This window comes from Glandiceps talaboti, chromosome 10 (assembly GCF_964340395.1).
Source record: "Glandiceps talaboti chromosome 10, keGlaTala1.1, whole genome shotgun sequence".
NCBI classification, from domain to species: domain Eukaryota; kingdom Metazoa; phylum Hemichordata; class Enteropneusta; family Spengelidae; genus Glandiceps; species Glandiceps talaboti.
The window spans coordinates 24,052,111-24,068,708 of record NC_135558.1 but is presented as its reverse complement, the minus strand read 5'-3'; the positions used below and the strand labels follow the sequence as shown (position 1 = coordinate 24,068,708).

At 32.8% G+C, this 16,598-nt stretch overlaps 1 protein-coding gene across 1 annotated transcript in view; it reads left to right on the top strand.

The window, feature by feature from the left end:
* LOC144440766 (kinesin-like protein KIF14) overlaps window positions 1-16,598 on the top strand; it is a 152,694-nt gene that overhangs the window by 34,758 nt on the left and 101,338 nt on the right. Inside the window, 3 exon segments of the mRNA XM_078130145.1 lie at window positions 5,140-5,261; window positions 11,896-12,068; window positions 14,181-14,389. Of these exon segments, the coding sequence (XP_077986271.1) occupies window positions 5,140-5,261; window positions 11,896-12,068; window positions 14,181-14,389 (504 nt within the window).

The window sequence follows — 16,598 nt, the reverse complement described above, 5'->3', positions numbered from 1 at the left end:
AAATGGCAGTATATTTTGGTCAAATAACAACATCATCTGGTAAGCAAGTGAGTAAACATTCAAAAAATGTATGCAAATACCCTAGCAACCATGACCACGCCCATAGCAACAGCCAAACGGTGGTGTATTTCACAAAGATAACAATAGGGTTTAATAGATAATTGAATAAACATCCAAAAAATGTATGTAAATTTGCATAGCAACAAGACCACGCCCATAACAACAGCCAAATAATCACGTATATTGCAAAGATAACAACAGGAATAGAAAGACAGATGAATAAACATTCAAAAAATGTATGCAAATACCCTAGTAACCATGACCACGCCCATAGCAACAGCCAAACGGTGGTGTATTTCACAAAGATAACAGGGTTTAATAGACAATTGAATAAACATTCAAAAAATGTATGTAAATTTTCCTAGCAACAAGACCACGCCCATAGCAACATAGACTAGCATATGGATAAACATTTTTAAAAACTACAGTTGTGCTACAACGCCATTGGCGGTATTTTTGTATTTGGCATGCCACAACTTTGTTGCCCTTTCCTGTACATGGGCCCGGGATTTGCCCTGTTGTTTTTTTATATTTAACATCTCATATTATTATCATATTAGACGTCTCATCTACTCCCTCTAATGATTCAATTTGTAGATTAAGTTTATCAAAGTTCATCTTTTTGTGGCATTTTTTATGTTAACAATAGAACTGTGCGTTGTCACTGTATCTTATATGATGTCAACAAAACTTTCCCTTACAGAGTCAGTATACTTCTTGTGGGATTGACGTCAGGGCCTGGCCCTGGACTTAAATAATTTTGATGTCTGCCGTAAAATTAATGCACCAAAGCGACGCAAGTTGGGAAAATTATTGCGTCATTTGTAATTTTAGGGGGCCAATGTCGCAAGGTCGCGGCCTCGGCAGAACACTGGCCTAAGACGCCATGAGGATCGTTTGATGTTCGTTCGAACCATACAATCTTGCTGTGTTGAACTCAGGGGTCAGTCGGAAATAAAAAAAAAGTTTTTTTTTCTGATGTCGGAGCTGCAAATTAGGGTCGGTCGGGAGATGAGAAACAGAAATCAAAAGGGCCGCCCTGAGCTATAATACACGCTCTGTGGTACCGTACACCATGGATGTTATACATCCATGCGTACACCAGGGACATAACATGCTAACACTACAAATGTAAATGACATGCACAAATCAACTTGTGTCCAAGACAATTTGTAATATCACCACAAAGTGCACTGACAGATGAATGATTCGCGACTTTCAAAAACTTTGTAATTTCATGGAAAGTGCATATCATTGTTAGTCATTGTATATTGTAAAGGATTAAACTCCAGTTTCTTCCTTTCTTTTCCAAAACATAATGATTTTTATTGCAAACGCGGTTACTCTAATGTCGTAAAGTAACCATGATGAAAATAACTAGGGCATGATAATAATTTTAAAAAACTATGTATTTCATGAACTTCGAAAACAGAAAGCTAAGGCTTGGTGTTTTGATAGGTGAATTTTCAAGGTGGGACGTACGTACACATGCAGAGTGTGAATGAAATCACTGACGGAAATACGCATTCTGGAAGACATTGACAACTTTTTCTCATCCTCCCTATTATTATTAGTATGTAAAACGCTGTCAATGATCACTTTGATTATTGTGGCTAAACCGTGCACTGAAAAGCGAGAAAGTGGTCGTTTGAAAAACACGATTCACAATTATTGCATCTGTTTTATGTAGTGTTGTGATTTTCTTTGCCTAATTATCACTCCACAGGGCATTTGCGAGTTCAATTGTTCAATAGTACAGGAATCTATATATTCAAGAAGTCTGCGATTTATTCACGAAACGTTGCAATATTCCTTGTAACGTTCGCCGACTGATTTTCATCCCTTATTCTCAAATTTACGAACAATACAAAAGAAAAAAAGGAAAAAACCAAGCTAGATTTATTAGATTATCTGTTGAGTGTTTGTACATCAAATTAAATACACCGACGTACATGGGGTGAACGACAGCATGTTGAATGGAGTTATGTCGAAACTAAGATCAGGGCCCTAAAAAGGGCTGACAGGGAAAATATTCCCTGTACCTTCTAATCTTCGTTGAGAACTAGACAAGAGACGTAGGTAAGACATGTTGTTTGATCGGAATCTATCGAAATACAAATGGGTCACTCTTTGGAGACACATACTAATGTTTATATGTATTGTTTAACCTGTAGAACAACGTAAAGCCACGTCTTTCAGATTAGTGATCGACAGACAATAGATGTTTATGTACAAACTTTGGCTCATGAATATGCGTGAAACCTTTATGAATATTTGTCGTCCTTTATCATCTTCACTCGTCTTTACCCGACGTAACGCGTCCTAATGCGTAATTACGATACACTTGACATATCTGCCTTCCCTATGCTCACATACAAATGTCTTCATGGTCAAGCACCAATTTATATGTCGGATCTTCTCACTGTCGTCAGAAAGATTAACACGTTCTGCAGTCGCGACAAAACTTTTTGAACCACGCTATGTCCAGGAGCATTATGGCAAACGCGCTTTTTCAGTCGCTGCTCCTAGGCTGTGGAACTCTCTGGATTCGTCTATTCACAATGCATCTTCTCTGTCTTCTTTCAAAGTACAAGTTAAAACACACCTCTTTCGAAAAGCACATTTCTCCAGCATTGCTCAATGAAAGTATTTTATTCATGGTGGACACAATGTGTCAGTTTTATTAAACCGTTTTATAGTTTATTTTTTATTCTCCAATCATATAATGCGTATTTTTTATGCAATTATGTAATGCGCTATATAAGAAATAAATATTAAAATATTATAAGCGAATTTTTTCAGGGATTCATAGACAAGTGAATGGACCTTTGTATGCAAATATGTCTAGCAACATGACCACGCCCATAGCAACAGCCAAATGTTCGCGTATATTGCAAAGATAACAACAGGGTTGGATAGGCAACTGATAGTCATTCAGCAAATGCTATACCTAGCATGGATCAGCATGTGGATAAAATATTTTTTAAACTGTACAGTTGTGCTGCAATGCCATTGGCGCTATTTCTTTAAATGAAATACTCATTTTCCAAATTTCATATATCAATACAGTGATTTATTTTTTAATGACAAACTCAATATTGGAATTTTTAATGAGCACAACTGAACTGAGTGCTATAGGCATGGTGCAGTGTCTGTCTGTCTGTCTGTCTGTCTGTCTGTGTGTGTGTGTGTGTGTGTGTGTTGTGTGTGCTTGTGTGGATGACTTAAACTCAAAAACTGCAGGACTGATTACCTTGGTATTTGATGGGGACACTACTTTTGGTGTCTAGTTTGGAAATTGTTAAAAGCAAAATGATCGCATCACAGGTATGTGATTTGGGTAAAAAAATGTCATTTTTGGTCAAAAAACCTTAACTCCAAAACTACTGGGCAGATTGGTCTGGAATCTGTTGGAAACGTTCTTAGGGGTGTGTAAATTAAGATTTGTTCCTGACATGTTGATTCAAACAGTAATATGCAAATTAGGGCTAAAATATAAATGTGTCTTTTTGGTCAAAAATCTTTAATTCCAAAACTGCCAAGGGGATCAGGCTGAAATTTAATTGGAATGCATCTGGGGGTACATAGATGAAGAAATATTAAGTATATAATGATGTCATTCAGGATATGCAAATTAGGTGTAAAAATGTGAATTTTGGTCTAAAATTTATATCTCAAACAGTACTTGGTCAATGAAACTGAAATTTGGTGGGATGTTTCTAGAAGTGATGCAAATATGTCTAGCAACATGAAATTTTGTCTAGCAATACGTCTAGCAAATTCAGCAGATTTTGTTCAAACTATTTCGACACAATTGGCCCTAGCAACCATGACCATGCCCTTAGCAACAACCAAACGCCAGTATAATTTGCTAAAATAACATCTGGTGACTAAACATTAAAATATGTATGGAAATATCTCTAGCAACCATGACCACGCCCATAGGAATGGCAAAACAATTGTGTATATCACAAAGAGAACAACAGGGATTCTTAGACAAGTGAAGAAACATTTAAAAGTGTATGCAAATGTGCCTAGCAACAAGATCATGCCCATAGCAACAGCCTAACGACCACATATATTGCAAAGATAACGGGGATTAATAGACAATTGAATAAACATTCAAATATGTTTTGCAGCATGACCATGCCCATGGATAGGCGCTAGGCAACTGGATAATCACTCAGTAAATGAAAACATATACCTATAATAAATCAACAAGTGGATAAACTATTTTGAAAAATGCAGTTGTGCTACAATGCCATTGGCGCTATTTTTAGTTGAAAGATGACGTTAACCATAAGAATTACATAACATCATGTTTGATTTTAATAGGCAAAATGTATTGGCAACAAAATTTTAATCAATCAAACTTCTTCTTTTTAGGAAATGGCAGATCATGTGGCACTGACTGCATTTTGAAGATGAGGGGCAAGGTTTACTGTACCTGTAAGAAAACCAAGAAAAATTTCAAGTCAGTTATTAGTGAGAGGTTGCAGAAATTATAAGACCTCAAAACTCTAACCATACATCAAATGACAAAGACCACTAGAATTCTGTAAAACAGCGCAAGTGAAGTACTTTTAATAAACAAGCAAGTTGAGGAAAATTTAATCCTGGCAGAATTGTCACTTTTTTGTGATGATGTTGTACTATTACAACTTTATTATACACAAATGTAATTCCTTGTTGCAATAAAAAATTCTGAAAAATACCTACCTGTCTTTTGTTTGTTGTCATGCAGCCTATCATCCATTGATTTGTAGTATGGTTGGTAACTTCTGACAACTAATAAATACTGTTAGCACACCTTTACATTTTAGTATTCCAGTATTCACACAATTCAGGTACACATAATATATAATAATATACATGTAATAGGAAGTGTGTTTTGTAACAATTTAATTTCTTAGATTTCGTACACCTAAATATGGGCTAAAATTGGTCCTATTTTTCATGGCCCTCATTTTTTTGCAGTGGCCCTCTTTTTTTGAGCAGGGGCCCATAATGCGCCCCCCCCCCCCCCCCCCATTTTACAAATCCTTATTCAAACACTGGACACTCTTATACCCACTACAGGAAGGTGTTAATATTAATAAATCACTACATACTCTTGGGAAGGTTATCTCAGCATTGTCAGAAAGATCTACTCATAGAAAGAAGAAAGTGTTTATCCCTTACAGAGACTCGGTACTAACTTGGTAAGTGTTTAGTCCTTACAAAGACTCGGTACTAACTTGGTAAGTGTATAGTCCTTACAGAGACTCGGTACTAACTTGGTAAGTGTTTAGTCCTTACAGAGACTCGGTACTAACTTGGTAAGTGTTTAGTCCTTACAGAGACTCGGTACTAACTTGGTAAGTGTTTAGTCCTTACAAAGACTCGGTACTAACTTGGTAAGTGTATAGTCCTTACAAAGACTCGGTACTAACTTGGTAAGTGTTTAGTCCTTACAAAGACTCGGTACTAACTTGGTAAGTGTATAGTCCTTACAAAGACTCGGTACTAACTTGGTAAGTGTATAGTCCTTACAAAGACTCGGTACTAACTTGGTAAGTGTATAGTCCTTACAAAGACTCGGTACTAACTTGGTAAGTGTATAGTCCTTACAAAGACTCGGTACTAACTTGGTAAGTGTATTGCTTACAGAGACTCGGTACTAACTTGGTAAGTGTTTAGTCCTTACAAAGACTCAGTACTAACATGGTAAGTGTATCGCTTACAGAGACTCGGTACTAACTTGGTAAATGTTTAGCACTTACAGAGACTCAGTACTAACATGGTAAGTATTGCTTACAGAGACCCAATACTAACTTGGTAAGTGTATTGCTTACAGAAATTCAGTACTAACTTGGTAAGTGTTTAGTCCTTACAAAGACTCAGTACTAACATGGTAAGTGTATCGCTTACAGAGACTCGGTACTAACTTGGTAAATGTTTAGCACTTACAGAGACTCAGTACTAACATGGTAAGTATTGCTTACAGAGACCCAATACTAACTTGGTAAGTGTATTGCTTACAGAAATTCAGTACTAACATGGCAAGTATTTAGCCCTTACAGAAACTCGGTACTAACATGGTAAGTGTATCACTTACAGAGTCTCAGTACTAACTTGGTATGTGTTTATCCCTTACATAGACTCAGTACTAACTTGGTAAGTGTTTATCACTTACAGAGACTCAGTACTAACTTGGTAAATGTTTAGCACTTACAGAGACTCGGTACTAACTTGATAAGTGGTAATTGACTTGTCTTCATTGATAAGTCACAACATCAGATTGTTTTACTGTATAAATTATGCAAATTGACCAATTTTCAGTCATGTTTATTAGTTTACTTAAATTATTATTTTAACTCAATTGTTCTTTATGTTATGACAGTGATTGGTTTGTCTTTACCTTTAACATCTATGAATACATTTCATATCACCAATATTTGTAACATCTATGAATACATTGCATATCACCAATATTTGTAACATCTATGAATACATTGTATTTCACCAATATTTGTAACATCTATGAATACATTGCATATCACCAATATTTGTAACATCTATGAATACATTGTATATCACCAATATTTGTAACATCTATGAATACATTTCATATCACCAATATTTGTAACATCTATGAATACATTGCATATCACCAATATTTGTAACATCTATGAATACATTGTATTTCACCAATATTTGTAACATCTATGAATACATTTCATATCACCAATATTTGTAACATCTATGAATACATTGCATATCACCAATATTTGTAACATCTATGAATACATTGCATATCACCAATATTTGTAACATCTATGAATACATTTCATATCACCAATATTTGTAACATCTATGAATACATTGCATATCACCAATATTTGTAACATCTATGAATACATTGTATATCACCAATATTTGTAACATCTATGAATACATTTCATATCACCAATATTTGTAACATCTATGAATACATTGCATATCACCAATATTTGTAACATCTATGAATACATTGTATATCACCAATATTTGTAACATCTATGAATACATTGTATATCACCAATATTTGTAACATCTATGAATACATTGTATATCACCAATATTTGTAACATCTATGAATACCTTGCATATCACCAATATTTGTAACATCTATGAATACATTTCATATCACCAATATTTGTAACATCTATGAATACATTGCATATCACCAATATTTGTAACATCTATGAATACATTTCATATCACCAATATTTGTAACATCTATGAATACATTGCATTTCACCAATATTTGTAACATCTATGAATACATTTCATATCACCAATATTTGTAACATCTATGAATACATTGTATATCACCAATATTTGTAACATCTATGAATACATTGTATATCACCAATATTTGTAACATCTATGAATACATTGTATATCACCAATATTTGTAACATCTATGAATACATTTCATATCACCAATATTTGTAACATCTATGAATACATTGCATATCACCAATATTTGTAACATCTATGAATACATTGTATATCACCAATATTTGTAACATTATGAATACATTGTATTTCACCAATATTTGTAACATCTATGAATACATTTCATATCACCAATATTTGTAACATCTATGAATACATTTCATATCACCAATATTTGTAACATCTATGAATACATTGCATATCACCAATATTTGTAACATCTATGAATACATTGTATTTCACCAATATTTGTAACATCTATGAATACATTTCATATCACCAATATTTGTAACATCTATGAATACATTGCATATCACCAATATTTGTAACATCTATGAATACATTGTATATCACCAATATTTGTAACATCTATGAATACATTGTATATCACCAATATTTGTAACATCTATGAATACATTGCATATCACCAATATTTGTAACATCTATGAATACATTGCATATCACCAATATTTGTAACATCTATGAATACATTGTATATCACCAATATTTGTAACATTATGAATACATTGTATTTCACCAATATTTGTAACATCTATGAATACATTTCATATCACCAATATTTGTAACATCTATGAATACATTGCATATCACCAATATTTGTAACGTCTATGAATACATTGCATATCACCAATATTTGTAACATCTATGAATACATTGCATATCACCAATATTTGTAACATCTATGAATACATTTCATATCACCAATATTTGTAACATCTATGAATACATTGCATATCACCAATATTTGTAACATCTATGAATACATTGTATTTCACCAATATTTGTAACATCTATGAATACATTGCATATCACCAATATTTGTAACATTTATGAATACATTGCATATCACCAATATTTGTAACATCTATGAATACATTGTATTTCACCAATATTTGTAACATCTATGAATACATTTCATATCACCAATATTTGTAACATCTATGAATACATTTCATATCACCAATATTTGTAACATCTATGAATACATTGTATTTCACCAATATTTGTAACATCTATGAATACATTTCATATCACCAATATTTGTAACATCTATGAATACATTTCATATCACCAATATTTGTAACATCTATGAATACATTTCATATCACCAATATTTGTAACATCTATGAATACATTGTATATCACCAATATTTGTAACATCTATGAATACATTGCATATCACCAATATTTGTAACATCTATGGATACATTGCATATCACCAATATTTGTAACATCTATGAATACATTTCATATCACCAATATTTGTAACATCTATGAATACATTTCATATCACCAATATTTGTAACATCTATGAATACATTGTATATCACCAATATTTGTAACATCTATGAATACATTGTATATCACCAATATTTGTAACATCTATGAATACATTTCATATCACCAATATTTGTAACATCTATGAATACATTGCATATCACCAATATTTGTAACATCTATGAATACATTGTATATCACCAATATTTGTAACATCTATGAATACATTGTATATCACCAATATTTGTAACATCTATGAATACATTGTATTTCACCAATATTTGTAACATCTATGAATACATTGTATATCACCAATATTTGTAACATCTATGAATACATTTCATATCACCAATATTTGTAACATCTATGAATACATTGCATATCACCAATATTTGTAACATCTATGAATACATTGTATATCACCAATATTTGTAACATCTATGAATACATTTCATATCACCAATATTTGTAACATCTATGAATACATTGCATATCACCAATATTTGTAACATCTATGAATACATTGCATATCACCATTATTTGTAACATCTATGAATACATTGTATATCACCAATATTTGTAACATCTATGAATACATTTCATATCACCAATATTTGTAACATCTATGAATACATTTCATATCACCAATATTTGTAACATCTATGAATACATTTCATATCACCAATATTTGTAACATCTATGAATACATTTCATATCACCAATATTTGTAACATCTATGAATACATTGTATTTCACCAATATTTGTAACATCTATGAATACATTGTATATCACCAATATTTGTAACATCTATGAATACATTTCATATCACCAATATTTGTAACATCTATGAATACATTTCATATCACCAATATTTGTAACATTATGAATACATTGCATATCACCAATATTTGTAACATCTATGAATACGTTGCATATCACCAATATTTGTAACATCTATGAATACATTGTATTTCACCAATATTTGTAACATCTATGAATACATTGTATATCACCAATATTTGTAACATCTATGAATACATTGTATTTCACCAATATTTGTAACATTATGAATACATTGCATTTCACCAATATTTGTAACATCTATGAATACATTGTATATCACCAATATTTGTAACATTATGAATACATTGCATATCACCAATATTTGTAACATCTATGAATACGTTGCATATCACCAATATTTGTAACATCTATGAATACATTGCATATCACCAATATTTGTAACATCTATGAATACATTGCATATCACCAATATTTGTAACATCTATGAATACATTGTATATCACCAATATTTGTAACATCTATGAATACATTTCATATCACCAATATTTGTAACATCTATGAATACATTGTATATCACCAATATTTGTAACATTATGAATACATTGCATATCACCAATATTTGTAACATTATGAATACATTTCATATCACCAATATTTGTAACATCTATGAATACATTTCATATCACCAATATTTGTAACATCTATGAATACATTGTATATCACCAATATTTGTAACATTTATGAATACATTGCATATCACCAATATTTGTAACATCTATGAATACATTGTATTTCACCAATATTTGTAACATCTATGAATACATTGTATATCACCAATATTTGTAACATCTATGAATACATTTCATATCACCAATATTTGTAACATCTATGAATACATTGCATATCACCAATATTTGTAACATCTATGAATACATTGTATTTCACCAATATTTGTAACATCTATGAATACATTTCATATCACCAATATTTGTAACATCTATGAATACATTGTATTTCACCAATATTTGTAACATCTATGAATACATTGTATATCACCAATATTTGTAACATCTATGAATACATTGTATTTCACCAATATTTGTAACATCTATGAATACATTGCATATCACCAATATTTGTAACATCTATGAATACATTGCATATCACCAATATTTGTAACATCTATGAATACATTTCATATCACCAATATTTGTAACATCTATGAATACATTGTATATCACCAATATTTGTAACATCTATGAATACGTTGCATATCACCAATATTTGTAACATCTATGAATACATTGTATTTCACCAATATTTGTAACATCTATGAATACATTTCATATCACCAATATTTGTAACATCTATGAATACATTGTATTTCACCAATATTTGTAACATCTATGAATACATTTCATATCACCAATATTTGTAACATCTATGAATACATTTCATATCACCAATATTTGTAACATCTATGAATACATTTCATATCACCAATATTTGTAACATCTATGAATACATTTCATATCACCAATATTTGTAACATCTATGAATACATTGCATATCACCAATATTTGTAACATCTATGAATACATTGCATATCACCAATATTTGTAACATCTATGAATACATTGCATATCACCAATATTTGTAACATCTATGAATACATTGTATTTCACCAATATTTGTAACATTATGAATACATTGCATATCACCAATATTTGTAACATCTATGAATACATTGCATATCACCAATATTTGTAACATCTATGGATACATTGTATTTCACCAATATTTGTAACATCTATGAATACATTGTATTTCACCAATATTTGTAACATCTATGAATACATTTCATATCACCAATATTTGTAACATCTATGAATACATTTCATATCACCAATATTTGTAACATCTATGAATACATTTCATATCACCAATATTTGTAACATCTATGAATACATTTCATATCACCAATATTTGTAACATCTATGAATACATTTCATATCACCAATATTTGTAACATCTATGAATACATTGCATATCACCAATATTTGTAACATCTATGAATACATTGCATATCACCAATATTTGTAACATCTATGAATACATTGTATTTCACCAATATTTGTAACATCTATGAATACATTGCATATCACCAATATTTGTAACATCTATGGATACTTTGCATATCACAATTTTTGTGTTGTATTATCTCATTTTCGTCTGTATTTTATCTGCAGGCTTCTAAAAGACAGTCTAGGTGGGAACTCCAAGACAGCCATGATTGCTACTATTGGACCATCCAGTGATCATTATGAGGAAACCATGAGTACACTCAGATATGCCAAACAAGCCAGAACTATAGTAAACATGGCCAAAGTTAATGAAGATCCAAGTGGAAGATTAATACGAGGTCAGTCTGTAATACCATCAGTGAAAATGACTTTCTTGCATAATTTTTGAATAGATAACTTGGTAGATTAATCTAGCAGATTCACCAATGTACATTTTGTATTAAACACTGTTATATGCACACAAGGAAAAAACCATTGAACTAATATATAAGAGTCTTAGACTTTAATACTTGAGTACTCCACATCATTGAATACAGGCTATAAATACCATTGCATTGGCCTGGTGTTTTACAGTAAAAGTAGATTGAATACAGGCAATAAATACAACTGCAGTGGCCTGGTGTTTACAGTAAAAGTAGATTGAATACAGGCAATAAATACCACTGCAGTGGCCTGGTGTTTTACAGTGAAAGTAGATTGAATACAGGCAATAAATACCACTGCAGTGTCCTGGTGTTTTACAGTAAAAGTAGATTGAATACAGGCAATAAATACCACTGCAGTGGCCTGGTGTTTACAGTAAAAGGAGATTGAATACAGGCAATAAATACCATTGCATTGGCCTGGTGTTTTACAGTAAAAGTAGATTGAATACAGGCAATAAATACCACTGCAGTGGCCTGGTGTTTTACAGTGAAAGTAGATTGAATACAGGCAATAAATACCACTGCAGTGTCCTGGTGTTTTACAGTAAAAGTAGATTGAATACAGGCAATAAATACCACTGCAGTGGCCTGGTGTTTTACAGTAAAAGTAGATTGAATACAGGCAATAAATACCACTGCAGTGGCCTGGTGTTTTACAGTGAAAGTAGATTGAATACAGGCAATAAATACCACTGCAGTGGCCTGGTGTTTACAGTAAAAGTAGATTGAATACAGGCAATAAATACCATTGCATTGGCCTGGTGTTTTACAGTAAAAGTAGATTGAATACAGGCAATAAATACCACTGCAGTGGCCTGGTGTTTTACAGTGAAAGTAGATTAAATACAGGCAATAAATACCACTGCAGTGTCCTGGTGTTTACAGTAAAAGTAGATTGAATACAGGCAATAAATACCACTGCATTGGCCTGGTGTTTTACAGTGAAAGTAGATTGAATACAGGCAATAAATACCACTGCAGTGGCCTGGTGTTTACAGTAAAAGTAGATTGAATACAGGCAATAAATACCACTGCAGTGGCCTGGTGTTTACAGTGAAAGTAGATTGAATACAGGCAATAAATACCACTGCAGTGGCCTGGTGTTTTACAGTAAAAGTAGATTGAATACAGGCAATAAATATCACTGCAGTGTCCTGGTGTTTACAGTAAAAGTAGATTGAATACAGGCAATAAATACCATTGCAGTGGCCTGGTGTTTTACAGTGAAAGTAGATTGCAGCACTCACTATTCAGTGAAAATGTGTCAGGTTATATTCAATCTGATTAAAATCTGACGTAGTAAACTTGGCACAATTTCTTTGTTTATCTCTTTTTCCTACGTTTAGTGTCGTTTTTTGTTTTTTTGCTGTGAGTGCCTTGTACCTACATCTGACACAATGCTATAAGAGTTCACAGTCAAATCCTGTACTTACTTGCAGCCAATCAGAATTCATCTTACAATATAAAACTCAAGCATTGAAATAGAAACAAAGAGAACCAATAACAATAACAAGCATTGATGGCTGCACTCTGCACTTGAGCTATTTTTAAACAGAACATTCTGAGAGACTATACCCATAAGACTTGTCATACTTTGACCTTTTACATTGCGATATTCAAAGCAGTACTGTACTATATACACATATATGTAGTAGTACTAGCAGTACATGTAGTAGTAGCTAGACAAGAAGGATTGACCTCACTACTGCATGATGGGATGAGACTTGTGGTGGGGATGGGGGGTGTAGCCTCTTCAGTATTGGGTGAAATCACTGGAGGGGATCACTACAGTAACTGTATATTTTATGGTCTTGGGTTATGAACCCTAACTACTCTGTAATGTCCTGAGAGGAAAACCTCAATTACTTCATTACGTAAGTAAATCATCCTTTTGGAACCCACTACCCTATGAATTATAATGATTTTGCAAAAAAAAAAAAAAAAACCAGTTGAAATTGTGGATGGTAGTGAATATTGACTATTAAAATATTAATAATCTAATTAGTTGTATTTCCCCTGCCATAGAATTGAGAGCAGAGATTGACAAGTTGAAAGGTCAGAAGCAGGATGGTATGGTGTCAGAGACCAACTATCAGGCATCTCTTAATGAGATAGCTACACTCAAGGAGAAACTCAGTGAATCTGAAAGAGCCATGACAGAAGCAACTAGAGCCTGGCGTGATAGATTAGAACAATCTGAGAAAAGAAAAGTGGAAGAATCTAAAATACTTGAGGTAAGAAAAGTGGAAGAATCTAAAATACTTGTGAGAAAGCTTAAATAATCTAAAATACTTGTAAGAAAGCTGGAAGAATCTAAAATACTTGTAAGAAAGCTGGAAGAATCTAAAGTACTTGTAAAAAGTTAAATAATCTAAAATACTTGTAAGAAGTTAAAGAATCTAAAATACTTGTAAGAAGTTAAATAATCTAAAATACTTGTAAGAAAGCTGGAAGAATCTAAAATACTTGTAAAAAGTTAAATAATCTAAAATACTTGTAAGAAAGCTGGAAGAATCTAAAATACTTGTAAGAAAGCTGGAAGAATCTAAAATACTTGTAAGAAGTTAAATAATCTAAAATACTTGTAAGAAGTTAAATAATCTAAAATACTTGTAAGAAGTTAAATAATCTAAAATACTTGTGAGAAAGCTGGAAGAATCTAAAATACTTGTAAGAAAGCTGGAAGAATCTAAAATACTTGTAAGAAGTTAAATAATCTAAAATACTTGGTAAGAAAGCTTGAATAATCTAAAATACTTGTAAGAAGTTAAAGAATCTAAAATACTTGTAAGAAGTTAAATAATCTAAAATACTTGTGAGAAAGCTGGAAGAATCTAAAATACTTGTAAGAAAGCTGAAAGAATCTAAAATACTTGTAAGAAGTTAAATAATCTAAAATACTTGGTAAGAAAGCTTGAATAATCTAAAATACTGAGGTACTAAAGAAAACTCGAAGAATCTAAAATGCTCTTGAGGTAAGAAAACTCGAAGAATCTAAAATGCTCTTGAGGTAAGAAAGCTGGAATAATCTAAAATACTTGAGGTAAGAAAGCTGGAAGAATCAAAAATACTAGTTTTGGCAATGTAATATCTACATATTAAACGTTACAGGAAAATATCTTTCAACTCCTGTGAGATCTGAATACTCATTGACAAATATTTTTTGTTAATCATACATTGTAATTTGTTAAAGATAGATCAAATATTACAAAACAGACTTAGCCCTGTCTTGCCCCTCAGCCCTGTCTTGCTCCTCAGCCCTGTCTTGCTCCTCAGCCCCGTCTTGCTCCTCAGCCCCGTCTTGCTCCTCAGCCCCGTCTTGCTCCTCAGCCCTGTCTTGCTCCTTTGCCTTGTCTTGCTCCCCAGCCCCGTCTTGCTCCTTAGTCCTGCCTTGCTCCTCAGTCTACATCGTACAAAGTGACTGACTAACTGATGGTGCCGTACTACATTGTACAGAGTGACTGACTAACTGATAGTGCTGTACTACATCGTACAAAGAGACTGACTAGCTGACTGCTGTACTACATTGTACAAAGTGACTGACTAACTGATAGTGCCGTACTACATTGTACAAAGTGACTGACTAGCTGATAGTGCCGTACTACATTGTACAAAGTGACTGACTAGCTGATAGTGCCGTACTACATTGTACAGAGTGACTGACTAACTGATGGTGCTGTACTACATTGTACAGAGTGACTGACTAACTGATGGTGCTGTACTACATTGTACAAAGTGACTGACTAACTGATGGTGCCGTACTACATTGTACAGAGTGACTGACTAACTGATAGTGCTGTACTACATCGTACAAAGAGACTGACTAGCTGACTGCTGTACTACATTGTACAAAGTGACTGACTAACTGATAGTGCCGTACTACATTGTACAAAGTGACTGACTAGCTGATAGTGCCGTACTACATTGTACAAACTGACTGACTAGCTGATAGTGCCGTACTACATTGTACAAAGTGACTGACTAACTTATAGTGCTGTACTACATTGTACAAAGTGACTGACTAGCTGATAGTGCTGTACTACATTGTGCAAAGTGACTGACTAACTTATAGTGCCGTACTACATCGTACAAAGTGACTGACTAACTGATAGTGCCGTACTACATCGTACAAAGTGACTGACTAGCTGATAGTGCTGTACTACATTGTACAGAGTGACTGACTAACTGACTGCTGTACTACATTGTACAGAGTGACTGACTAACTGACTGCTGTACTACATTGTACAGAGTGACTGACTAACTGATAGTGCCGTACTACATCTTACAAAGTGACTGACTAACTGACTGCTGTACTACATTGTACAAAGTGACTGACTAACTGATAGTGCCGTACTACATCTTACAAAGTGACTGACTAACTGACTGCTGTACTACATTGTACAAAGTGACTGACTAACTGACTGCTGTACTACATTGTACAAA